At 37.7% G+C, this 13,434-nt stretch overlaps 2 protein-coding genes across 3 annotated transcripts in view; one reads left to right on the forward strand and one right to left on the reverse strand.

Annotated features, from left to right (window-relative positions):
* The window catches only part of IFT140 (intraflagellar transport 140), an 88,965-nt gene that overhangs the window by 33,470 nt on the left and 42,061 nt on the right, over positions 1-13,434 (forward strand). For both annotated transcript variants that reach the window (XM_075165726.1, XM_075165725.1), the window contains 3 exons: positions 587-734; positions 2,343-2,474; positions 4,811-5,007. In XM_075165726.1, the coding sequence (XP_075021827.1) occupies positions 587-734; positions 2,343-2,474; positions 4,811-5,007 (477 nt within the window). The remainder of the gene's footprint in view (positions 1-586; positions 735-2,342; positions 2,475-4,810; positions 5,008-13,434) is intronic.
* Positions 5,274-13,434, reverse strand: part of TMEM204 (transmembrane protein 204) — a 31,557-nt gene continuing 23,396 nt past the window's right edge. Inside the window, exon 3 of the mRNA XM_075165731.1 lies at positions 5,274-7,515. Within this exon, the coding sequence (XP_075021832.1) occupies positions 7,271-7,515 (245 nt within the window). The 3' untranslated portion in view covers positions 5,274-7,270. The remainder of the gene's footprint in view (positions 7,516-13,434) is intronic.

The raw sequence follows: 13,434 nt of genomic DNA on the forward strand, positions 1-13,434 counted from the left end.
TCTCTTATGACCGCTGCTTAGCTGGATTTGAACGCGAGGCATATGTACTAGAAACTCGCTCTGCACTGCTTATCTAAATGTACTTCAATGTACTCAAGCTATCTTTAACCTGGCTGGGCATTTCTAGCAGTGCTGGCAATAAGCGTCTTGGGTCAGGTTGTAAAACCCACAGGAAGGCAGAGCTGAGGTAGTCCGCATGTTACAGTCCCTACACCCGTAGCAGTTGGTAAGGTAGATCGTTTGAAGCACGTTCAAGTATTTCTGTAGGACATGTAATCTCAGTGGAGGCAGATTTTGGGTGCCTATTTGTATTTGTGGCAGTACCAGCTTTTTTCCTACTGAAATGCTTTATGTCCTATAGTCATGGTTAATGTATACAGAACAAATGAAAAGTGGTATTGCCATGTATAAGTGTTAGGAGGTAGGAAGATGTATATGGTTAATGTTACAATGCAGAGGTGTTGGTATAGATAACTGATCATCATCTGAAAATTATCCCTTGGTTAGTCCTTTATTTACATTCGTGCACTGAATGGGCTGGAATTATTTTGTCTCCCTTTCTAAATGTTTTCTTGTCTTTTGGTAGGTCTGTTGTGGAGTATCCAGAGTTGCACAGTCACATCCCTGCTTGCCATTTCTGGGACCAGAGTGAACCAAGACTTTTTGTATGTGAAGCAATTCTTGAAACAGGCCTTCAATCTCCAGACCAGAAGAAAAACCAGACTGAGAGCACAGTATGGTCTTTTTGTTTGTTTGCTTTACCTTGCTTTATATGGAGTTCTTCCTGACCAAGTAATAAATCATTGGTCCTTCATTAAGGATGTGGGAGTAGGTAGTATACATTATGTTGTACAAAAATGAGTAGTGAAACTACCCGTGGTGTCTGTGGCTTCAGGCAGTCACTGTACATTAGCTTTCTGCTTTAGCCCTAGCTTGCATACAGTGATGAAGAGAAAGAGGTGATTTCTTTATCTATGCTAGAGTTTTTCTTTATCTATGCAAGCTTGTATCTGGACTACAGTTTTTCAGGTGACATTATTGGGTGAATTGATAATCTAGAGGTTTGATACTTATTCTCATTTAAAAAAAAAAATGCAGATTTTATATCTTGAGTCCACTTTTAGCAGCAATAATTAATTTGATAGAATAACAGGGACCCTACCGTTAAGGTGAACAGTGAAGTACGCTCTTCCCACCCAGTTCTTACCATCTTCTGCTTTTCTGGATAGACATTGTACATCTTTATGGTACTTCCCAAATTATCTTTTACGGTCTTTTTTATATTAGAAAAGAGATTTCATTTTTATTAGTCAGAAATTATCTAATCAAAGATTTCTTTCATCAGACCAACAATTTCTCCCCACTTCCCCTGCTAGTGTGCTTGTAGCGGTCCTTACCATTTTGTCTTTACAGAACTGTCCTTCATAAATATTCCATTGATTTGAAATGTCCATGTTGATTTAAAGTTTTCTGATTTGTGCATGATTTTAGTTAAACCACTTCCGATTAGAGATAGAAAGCTCTTTCTTTCTTTTGTTGGTTGAAATGGCCTTAGAAAAATCATGGGAAGATCAATGTAGAAAGGAGGAATGGAACAGGGATGTCTCAAAAGGCCTTCCCTAGGGTCTTCTAGCAAAGAAAAGAGCACTTCAATCTAATATTCCTAATGTAACCAAGTAAAAATGTTTGGCTTCTACATAAAGTTGAAAAATAAAAAGATAAAAGATAAAATAAAAAGGAGTGCAACTTACTTTTTGGCCCTTGTTCAACAGAACTTTTTACTGTGTGCTTATCCTTTAAGAAATGAGAAGTCTGATTAACTTTAGTGGGAAATAAATGCTTCATTTTGACTTCAGTCAGGCCAATATTTAAGCTGTTGCAGAAACTATTTTTAAATGGCTGGTATATTCCCTGGGAGCTAAAAGCAGTCAGTGAGCTGCTGAAATTATAATAGAAATAATATAGTATTAAAAAAAAGATAAATTGTTGAAAACAGTTGGGAGTATTTCTTTGACCTGAGTCAGATCTGTCAGAGAGACTTCTGGAGCAGCAATCTGTGGCCAGGGTCTTCCTCTTTATGGTCGGTGAAGTTGGTTCCTGAAAGGCAGAGGTGGAGGTCCCTTTGCAGGAGGACACAGTCCGTAATGTACAATGAGTCGTTGGCTACTCACTATAGGGAGGAAGCGTGCAGCTCTGCCCTCTCCAGCAGGTGTGTGCGTGTGAATGTATATGTCATATTATGTTCAAGAGAAGGTTCTGCCAAGTCAATATGGAAAATAAAAACAAAATGAAAGAAGGATATTGCAGCATAAAACAAAACAATGCTTTGCTTCCTTTTCCAGATGGATGTTTGGATTATATCATTTTTCAGTACTGAAGAGCATGGCCTTTTGCTTCAGGACAGCTTTCCATTGCCTTCATCCTACCAGGTTCTTCTGGGCATAGAGGTGCCACATTATTACTTTGCAAAAAAGGTGAGGAAATCTTTCACAATTCCTTCCCTTCCCAAAAGTTCAGACTTTTCACTGCATAGGAATCAAATTTAACCAAATTGAGTCTGGGGTAATCTGGGGTAACTGTGCTGCATCACATGTAGAAATGACATAAAGGTAATTCTAATGTGGGTGTACTTGGCAGTATTGTGGAAATTGTACTGAATTGGCTTTTCATGGGTATTGCAAACTGGGTGTGACGTAGAGCATAGGAGACACAGTAATTGGCAGGGAATGCGACTGAAAAGGGTTGTGAAAAAAATTCTCTTTCTACTTTATGTAGTCACCGTGCCTGTTGCAAGTTGGGGAGGGGTGTGTGTGTCAACTTTACGTAGGCCATAAGAGGGGACATTTCCTACTAGTTTCAGCAGAAGCAACCCAATTCCTTCTCGGAATTGAGCTTAATCCCCATAGAATACCGAAGAGAGCAAGAATACTCATCTTGCACTATCACCAAATGCCTATGTGCTACAAATACCAGGAATGCATGCTTTAACTTCTTAAACTTGAATATGAATCCAAAATTGTTTGCATCTTAGGTAAATAATCCCATGCATACTGGAAGAAATGAAGCCTATTACCTATAGATTGGTTTTCTGGTTAAGCTCTGACCTGAGTTTCTTAGTGCTTGTTAAGATGATGATTTGCACTGCTCCCTTCTTGTAGGGGGAGCTTAACAGAGTCTGTTTACTCTACCAAGGCATTTATTTTTGTAAAATCTGCAGGAACTTAATATTAATGAGACTTCTAATCCTCTAAATCTTCTGAATAAGACAGACCAATGTGATCACGTAAATCTAATTTCATGTAGTTTAGGAGCAGTGTTAAACAGGGAGAATGTACCTAGATGTTTTTCTATTTAATATATTTAGATTCAGAGCAGTGCTTTGCAATTTAGCCCCCTTCCAAAGAACTGACTTGTTGTCACCCTTCCTGTGCGGATCTAGCTTTTAGAGTTGCACTCTATTTTACTTTCCCTTTTTTCCCTTAATTTGAAAGGTCAAAAGTGATCTGCTGCATTTTCTAATCTTTCTTTTAACACTTCCCCCCATTATGTCTCATGCTATTTTACTTTGATATTATGTCTATTTTTTTTTCTTTTTTTTAACTCTCTATGGATTATTGCTGTCATTAGTTGTTTTTTCGGAGGGGATGTGTCTATAAACCTGTGAGTATCCGCATTATTTTGCGCCTCTTCCTTTATTCTCTGCTTTTCTCTCTTCTGTTTCCATTTTCTTCCTTCAGTAGGTTACTGTATCTTAGTGCTAAATTACTTCTTATATAATAATTCATTTTGGAAACGTGATTTAGTATATCAACAGAGTCTGCTTTAAATATAGCAAATCGAGTTGATGCAACAAGTCTGTTTTGACCAGGTTTCATTCCAGGGTTTCTCCTTATTCATTATAATGTCTTTTCTGTCCTGGTTCCAGAAATTCCCCAAATTGTAGTCAAACGCATTTGCACTTTTGATTTTTGTCTTTTACTGTATCTAATACTTTTATCGTATAATAATATAATAGTATTTTTTTTATTGGCTTCTGTAAACCTTAATTAGTTATCTCATCTAACTATACAGTTGGGATAGAGTATCTGTGAAATTTGATGTACTTCATGACTCAAATGATCTTCCACTGTGTTTGGCTTGTGAAAGTTCCCTTGTTACACACTAGACAGATCATTTGATATTGATGATTGACTTTACCTTTACTCTTTTTCTGAATAATGGTTAAATTGCTTTGAGCTGCCTTTCAATGACTGGTGAAAGTATCACTGAAGCTCCAGAGGCTCCAGAACTGCCAATTGTATGGGGAAGGGTTGGAATCTGAGCTTCAGGATTCATAAGCTTCACATGAAGGCAAGAATAAAAGAATTGGGTCTATATAGTTAGCTTTCAGAACAGCAGACTCATTTTTGAGAAGAGACTAACCTCAGAGAAATGTTTCTCTGAAATCTCCAGAAATCTGGGGACTTAAAATAATAGTTGCTGTTATAGTCATAATGATTATAATAGTAATATATATAAAAAATAATCATTATGACTATAATAATAGGAGGCTGCCTCTGCTGTGGTATTTTACCAAACTCCAAACTATCACTGATGTACTGTGATTGTTCGTTATTATATGCTAATCTCTTCTATGACATTCCATATTTTGGGGCATTTTTTAGGAGGTTCTGAAACATTGTAACTATTGTCACTATTGATTATGGTCCTGCAGAAATAGAAAACTTGGACTGTAGTGGAAATAATGTAATTAATTACACGTACAAAGGAGTAAGTTTCAACCTACTCGATACCTACATTCTCATTTTAGCCGGGAGAAGCTGAGAAAGGACAAGTAGAGTCTGACTCAATAAAGGTCTCTCAGATGGTTGCGAGAAGACCCATGAGGGATTTCATTGGATTAGGAGACTGTGATAAGACTACCAGGGATGCCATGCTGAACTTCAGCTTCTATCTGACTGCTGGAGACATGGATGAGGCCTTCAAATCCATCAAGCTGATAAAAAGGTATCGTAAGTATTTGTACGTATTTCTTTATGGGTACAGTTTATTTTCGTTAAAAGTTTGTATGAAGTTTTGATTCTCCTAAATTCTCCTTACATTTTTCCTCTCTGATTTCATTCTCCCTTTCATTTTTAACAAGATGAAATATCTTTATCTTACAGACATTTTAATGTATTCTCTGCTTATTATTTGTCTGCAAGACATTGCAAGCTCTGTGGATTCTTTTTTACTAAACGGGGAAAAAATGATTGACAACAAGCAACCTTATTCTGTGTCTGAATGGCAAAAATCTCATGTTATCACTAGAAGAAAATGAACATTCACAACTTTATTTATACATCTAAAATAATCACAGTAATACCGAGTATTACAAATTTACTGACCACATAGCTGATTTTTAAATTTAAATGTACATTATTATAATATGGATATTGCAATATTAGAAGAAATAATATGTCTTTTAAATATTCCAATATTTTATTTTTTAAAAAACCTGCAATTAATCATAGCATATTATTTCTAGAAAAGATTTTCCAGAAAATAATGCAGGCAAATGAATACAAATCTTAGTTGGTTTTTACAAACCTACTGCTAGAAGAAACTCTTTGTCAGCTTTATGGTATTCTACCCTGATAGTCTAGAACAATGCAGCTCTAGAGCATCAGTCTCTGCAGGATGTTGCTCACTTTGAACATGGTGCAGAGCAGCAGTTGGGGTTGAGTTTCTTATTACATCAGAACTGAGTGCAGAACAGAACTCAAGAGCCAGCTTGATGATCACATTTTAACGAAGTGTGGAAAAGTATAATGGAAATAATGATAAAGAAGAAAAGCAGTGTACTCAGCTGGGAGTGACACAACAGTCCTAAAGAATTTGTAACATTCACAGCTCATGGTCCTTCAAACCTATCAGTAACTGTGCTCAGAGTAGCATCCTTAGAGTTTTTAAACATCTGTCATTGCCTCTAGTTCCTGTATCCTAAGTATTTCTGCATAATAGTTTTTGACCTGTTGGGTTTTTTCCTGAAAGTTGTGTGCACATGACTTTTGTGAGCCCATGTGCTTCTCAGGGTCAGGCTTATAAATATTATGCCTAATTCCAAAGGTACTAATTATTTTCATTTCATTACCATATTAAGTTACCGGACAGGTCTTTTTTAAATCTTATGCTTAAGTCCTGTATATGTGTCTTATTCTCCAATTTAGGTGCTTGAGTGGCAGTTACATTCTCCAATATTCGCTGTGTTATGTGCCTCTGAGCATTGCTGGGCAGAGCTGGGTGTCCTGACATAGCACTCTGATCTGAAAATGTCACAGCAAATGTTAAAGCAAGCTGGGAAGAAAAGAAATTAATTTGGGCTGAAATATCTGTTCTTAATAATAGTTTCCAATAATGTAAGAAAATAGTATCTGTGATTACTAGGGAGTCCAGGTAACCTTCTTCTGTAGATGCTGCCCTCATTGTAACACTGAAGTAGATTTTTCAGTGACATGTATGGCCTGTTCTAGCTGCGTACCCTTTTCATTTTTAATGGCATTTCTGTTTACATATAGGATAAACCCAAACCTTTGTCTCAGGATACAAAAGAAGTGTCTGAAAAAATGCAACTTAATTCTTCTGCATTCCCTCACTTTAAAATTAGAATGGTTAGAGTTGCTTTTGCTTTTTACTGTCTGGACTATGCTGTGGCTGGGGAGCAGGTGTTGCAGCTAATGAGAAGTTCCTTGAAGAGGGGTGGATGGAAGGACTTAAAGATTCATTAAATTTAAACAGCTGTTAAAATCATCCTTAATTCTATAGTGAGTTTTCTCCTTTCTCAGATTGCCTGTTAACTCCAAAGCTATTGTCACTGGTCTCCCATAGCTTTTTACATTATTATTAGGGAGCAGGATAACTTTATGCAGACAGAGAAAATGTGTTCGGTTGCCTCTCTTCTATATTCTCATTGCATACACTCTGTGTCTGCTACAGCTGACCCTGCTAACCTGATGTGTAGCTGTGATGCTCTGTCAGGATCCTGACAATCCAACATTCTGTGCTGTACAGCAGAGGAAGAGGGCAATATAATATAATATATATAAAATTATGTGTTTTATACATATATATATAGATGGAGCCCATCCAAATAGTAATTGAGGGCCTCTGCCCACAAGAGTGAGCTTTGTGATGTCTTTCAACCCTTAGTTTTAAATTATAGCATATATTTATAGAAAACAACTCCAAAGCAGATCTCCTTGGAGATCTTTCCCCTTTCAAGTCCACTCTTTCAGCACGGTGACTCAACGTAGTCGTTTTCCAGGCCACGGCGAAACCGAGCGGTCAGGGTACGGCTAATGACAATGACCCGGGGTGCCATGCAGTCCTCACGCCTATGAAGGATGTTCCATATGAGGATGGCAGCTGCCAGTGTGGCCAAAAGACAGGCTCCAATGTTCAGATAGCAAGACCAAGAGAGGTTGGTGTATGGTCCGATGCGGTAGAAAGTCACCAATCCAATAACCAGAACAAAACCTGCAAGGAGAATGCGAGAATTATTTTTAATGTGTTATTCTCTTGAATTTCTGTAGTGGCAAGATGCCATAGGCCAGCATTCATGAGTCTGTAATGCCTTTCCATCTCTATTATGATGTGCTGTATGTGTTCTTGAAGGCATATTTGGGCATGATGATATATGCAAAGACTGGGTGCCTGAAATGGAGTCTCAATGTTAGGTTTAAATTTGTTCACTCTGATTTAAATTTCTTACTCCCACTTAAATGTATTTCACGTTGTGGATTTTTCCCCATCCTCTTGTCTCACACAGATGTCCTCTTTCTTATTCCCATTGCCAACACAGAAAACTGGTACATTAATGATAATAATAATGAAAATCTTTTATTCAGAATATGGTACACTTATTCTGAAATTTTCAAATGTTTATTTAAAGCAGGCCTTTATTGTAAACTGCAAAGATAATGAATAGCTAAATATCTTACAGAAATAATAAAAAAAAAGTACAGACAGAAGCTTAAAAAAAAGGGAAGGTGGAATAAATGGGACTCTATGGTCCTACTTTTTCTATGCTGGAAAAAAGTGTTATTAGGCAGCAGTAATATCATGCTTCCAGAAGCTACCAAAGGCAAGGTTTCCGTTCCCTTCCTAACTTTAAGCACAGTAGTTAAGTTTCCTAAAAGACAGGTAATACTAGAGGAACAACACTGCACTTGATAGCATTTCCATCCAGATGTCACAATGTGATTTGCAAAAAAACCTGAAAAAAATATTTTGCACATTCTTTTTGGTAGACACCACTGATAAATAATAATGTTATTTCAGAGATGAGGTGGGGTGACTTTTCTAGTCATGTCCATATTAGAACAAGGGGCAGAATCCGTATCCCTTGACTCCTACTTTTTTGTTACTAAGACTGTCCTTTCCCTGAAGAATGCATCGGTAAGCACACAATTACTTTTCTGCCCTCTGTTTATTGTATTAGTCTCTCTTCCTGTCCCTACTCCGAAATAAAACTACTTTTCAGCTTTTTAAGGAAGTAATTTATACATGGGATTAGATTGAAACAAACATACAAAGAGGCAAATATGCCTCACTAACCGAAAAAAGGTTTTCTCTTTGTTCTCCTACATACTTCCTTAACGACCACCACAACACAAGAAATATCATTGAGAAAAGGACCCCTTCATGAAGGAAGACTAGAATAAACAGAGGCCCATAAACAGCCAGAGGATTTCTAGATACCATCTTCCTAAGTGCACGGGCAAGGACAAGTCAAGAGCAAGTAAGTCCCAGTGGCTGCACGCTGTTTTCTCAGTTAGCCACGCTGCTTGCAAACGCTGTTCCCACAGATACATGGCAATGCTCTAAAATGGTGTGACACCTGGCTCTGGTCCTTGATTTTCCATGAAAGAGCACATTCTGAGTATGCATTGTATCGAGTTTCTTTCTAAAAAGAGTACTAGTAATGCAGTGAAGATGGAAAAGACACAAATTATATCGGGTAAAAAAAATAGAGGAGGGAAATGAAATACAAATAGGAGGAAAAAAATCAATCACTACTTAAGTAGGCGTGACGCTTTTACTATTCTGAGTGTCAATAATGTGAAGGCTGAATCCCCCTCCTAATAAAACAAGCAACGAATGAGTATAAATTCAGGAGGCGTCTGGCATCCTCAGCTCTCTTGCGTCTACCTAGAAGGTGGTTTGTAACTCAGTTGCTTGCTGCACCTTCTCCTCCTGAAGTAGCACTGTCCCACAGATGGCATGTGCCAGAGAGGGTTTGCAGTGAGGCATCTCCTCCTAAGGATATATGAGGAGGAAATAGGTTCTTACAGGAGGAGTAGCTCTTTCCTGCTCTTTTGCCACTCTGCAGTAGCCTTTGCTGTGAAAAAGTCTAACGTACTCTGGATGCGTTTTAGGCTGTCGAAGTCAGTTGTAAGGACAGCAATTAATAACTGCTTGATTTTGTCAGTAAGTCTAGTAGTTATTTAATGGTTTGGATTATGAACCATTGGTTCAGATAAATGAACAAGTTTCATCTGGGAAAAATGTGGCTACATGGAGCACATTGACTTAATTGAGTTGCAGAAATCACTAATCTGTACAATAATTGTTTGCTAGCACTCTCAAGTTGAGCCTGCAGACTTACTTAGGAGGCCATTTTAATGTTAGCCAAGTTGGAGATGGGATCCCAATACATAGGTGGTCATCTAGCATTATTTCGAAGTATACAAGTTTGAAAGTTGCTTCTCGACTCCTGACTCCTGTTCAAAAAAATACTGAGTTACAGTTGAGGTAGAAAAATTGTGAACTGGTGCTTTTGACAAAAGCTTAAATCTTCATTTTTTTCAGTAATCACTGTTGAATGACACACCCTATGTCAGATTATGAATGCTTTTTAAAATCCTGGTCTCTTGAAGCGAGGCAAATGTTATCTACATCCTTGGATGGACTGTTGAAGGCAAATCACCTGTCTTTGAAGGAGTTAATTTTTCTGCATATTCATATGCTTAGCTCGTTGCTACGTGAAAGTGGAAATGTTCTTTCCTTGTGCATTCAAAATCCTCACTGAAGTTTGCAAATGTTTTTTCAGCATTCATGAACACTACTTTTGTCCCCAAAGCCACAGTTAATTCTGCTCTTTCTTTTCTATGATGTTTCTTTGAATTGCTTTTGAATTCTCATGACTTTGCTGTTTGGTGTTATCTGGGTCTTGTATGGCTTTAATCTATTCTTTATTGTTAGCAGTAATAGCATACAAGAAGATTGCAGCAGAGCTGGGAAACAATAGTTTTCCCTCATTTCCAGTGTCATTCTTCAAGTTTAGTTTGTCCTGAGGCACATGGTAGAGAAGAGAGGGGGAGATAAGATCCTGTGTTGTGGAATACATCTGGTTTTTTAAAACTCTCTCTGAGATGGGTCGGTTCCCCATCTGCAGAACCAATATGATAAAATTTATTTTCTCCTGTGTTTTGTTTTGTATTTCAGGGCTTTGGGACCACAGCATGCTAGTTGTAATGTGCTTATAGAAAACATGCATCTCTACATCTACGTTTGAGGTCTTTAGGTCTTATAATACAGATAAACACTGATAGTACTTTGCTTTTCTACAGGTTGCAGTCCACTTTTCCAAGAATGATAGATACCAATTTTCTCATAAAGGTAGGAAACTGAGAGAAAGGGAGATTGCTTGTACCTCCTGCAGCCAAGTTGTGGATCTGTTTCTTTTCCTTCTGGTTTAAAATTCGCAGGAAGGAGGGTATTGAGGTACAAATCAAGAGACCCATCTTACTGATGAGTCTGGCACATGACAAAACTTTGTGTGGTCAGTATTCCTTTTCAGTTTTTCTTTCAGAACTCTTTTCCAGTTCACATACACTTTCACAGGGAATCCAAAAAGCATTAAATAAATTAAAAAAAGGTGTGAAGCAAATCACAAAACCTTAAGCAGGAAGAACTTTGAACCTAAGCTCTTTGTACCAGTGACCACTTACAGGTACCTTTAGGGTTATAAATATTATCAACAGTTCACTTTACACTATCTTGCATTATTTGTTTGAGGGAGCAGCGGGAGCTAGGTTCAGGAACACCGATTACACAGAGTAACCCTGATGCTATGTTGTGTCTTGCAGCTTAATTTCCAGTTATTGAATTGTGACTGGTGCTTTCCTGCTGCAGGTTTACAGGTTTTTACTCTACCGTTATCTCTAGGTTAGAGAAGTAATGGATGATTAGCACTTGCAGTTTCCTTACTGAAAGTCAGGTCTGCTTGTGCAAACCTGCTGGGAAAAACCTTTAGGGTTTCTGGTGCGTATGAGAGCTGTCCTCCCTGGGGCGTGAGTTTTGCCCCATTCTTTGCTCACTTAGCCAAGGCAAGAAGCAGTGGTCTATACACATTTCTTTATGGCACAGTAGAAGTAAATAAATGCTGTAGGAATATTTTCAATATTTAAATTTTTTTCCAAACACCCAGCTTCTGATTAAATTACTTAATTTTTTCTTTCTTACTTATGTATCACTTATGGCCAATTACTGCCCGAAATGGCTACGCATCTCCATGCCAGACCGGCCACCTTCATGAGCTCCCTTCCATCCAGTGGAGAAATTATCCACCAGGAAAAAGCACTAAGGCTTCCTTGCAGGTCCCAAAATAAAATTATTTATGCTAGCAAGACTATTTCCCTTCGCAGGCCCTTTGCCTGAACCCTGACCAGATGAGCAGCCAGTCATGCAGGAGGCTTTCTCTCCTTTTGCAGTTCTGTGCCAGTGTCTGAGTCAGGGGGAACTGGGAGATAACGGGTTTGAGAGCTCCCCGTCTTGGCAGATAGCGGGGGTGAGTCACTGGAGCTCTTGAGTGAAAAACGTAGGATCTGTTTAGAATACTTTGCTGCAGGCTAGACAGGAACTGACATTTAAGAAGAGGGAAAAACCTGATAGAGGTGGGACACTTGGAAGCATGTTACTGTAGAGTTTCCACAATTAGTTTTACAGTTCTACCAGTGTAAGTGAGCTCCAGAATAAAAACGTTACTGTGAACATTATTCTCCAGCATTCTTATTTCATATTAGCATGACCTGATATTGGATTTATAGAGGTAGGACATCAAGAGCAAAGGGTGAAGAAATCATATTGATCCAAAAAGACTGAGTTTGCATAGGATGATATTTAAATTTTGATGAATGCTGCTTTTGTAAAGATGATGATGTGTGAAAACCCCCAAGGTTTGCTTGGAGAGATTTTGTCTGTAATAACTTAATTAAAATTAGACTTCTTGAAACAAGTGTTCCAATGTGCTACTTATGTTTTCCTTGCCCTTAGAGTGGTCTTGTACGCCAGCCAAGAATTGAGATGGAACATTTAGCAGCAAGTCTGTTCTCTAAATGATTGGGCAAACACATTCAATTTGCTTATTTGTGCCAGCCTGGCCCTTCTCCTTCAGTGGTTCTTCTTTGTTAGGGAAAGTAGATTTTTTAATTTTTTTTTTTATTCCTCTGTTTTATGGATGTATCTGAGGAGTGGTGTCTTCCTAGTTTGGATGAAACCTTATGAATAATTACGTGTGTATCATTTGGTTGCAAACCCTAGTGTACTGATGTAATAATACTCAGTTTCTGTAAGGAGAGAGAATGAAACTGAAGTTTGATTCATGTTTTATTTTTACTAACATAGCTAAAGCAGAGTATTTTCATTATATTGGTATCTCCTGTTTTGCTTACTGCCTTCACTGTGAGTGTTACTAGCATTAGGAAATCTTGACAGCATTTTAATTTGTTGCCTTTGAATATTGTTAAATATTCAATTACTGTATCACTTTTGTGAGAATTTAGTGTAGGAAAAATGGTGCTGTAATTCTACTCCTACTGATGGTTGTGTAATATGGGTATAACTCAGTTGTTAATGTAAATATACCAATGCAGAATTTGGCTGTGTATTTGGAACAGTTAGAAGTACACCTATAAAAATTAACCTTGTATTAAGAATAGCTTCTGTCTCCATGACTAAAACTGACTGTGGTGACTTTTCACTTTTTAGATAGATATTTGTAACATTGAGCAACAATGTCTGAATTTAGTTTCAGTATTCCAATAAAATACCTGGAGGGAGACAGTTGGCTTCCCAGACTATTTCCCACAGGTAACTCTACTAAAAATAACCAGAAAATTGCTCTACTTGCCATCAGTGTTCTTGATCTCTTACTTTACAATACAGTTTGAGGAGGGCTGGAGATGGGAAATATTTCTTTACATTTAGTTATGAAAATATTGAACATTTTCATCTCTGTTTTCATTTCTGTTTTGTAGCAATGACAAGACTTTTACATGCATGGCTGAATTTCCCTGAATTAATTTCATTATGCACATCAATCAATTTCAGATCATTTTATTGTGTATTGTCTAAAGTCTGCACAGAGGCCACATCTTTACTAAAAATCCTGAT

The sequence above is a fragment of the Calonectris borealis genome, chromosome 16 (assembly GCF_964195595.1).
Source record: "Calonectris borealis chromosome 16, bCalBor7.hap1.2, whole genome shotgun sequence".
NCBI classification, from domain to species: Eukaryota; Metazoa; Chordata; class Aves; order Procellariiformes; family Procellariidae; genus Calonectris; species Calonectris borealis.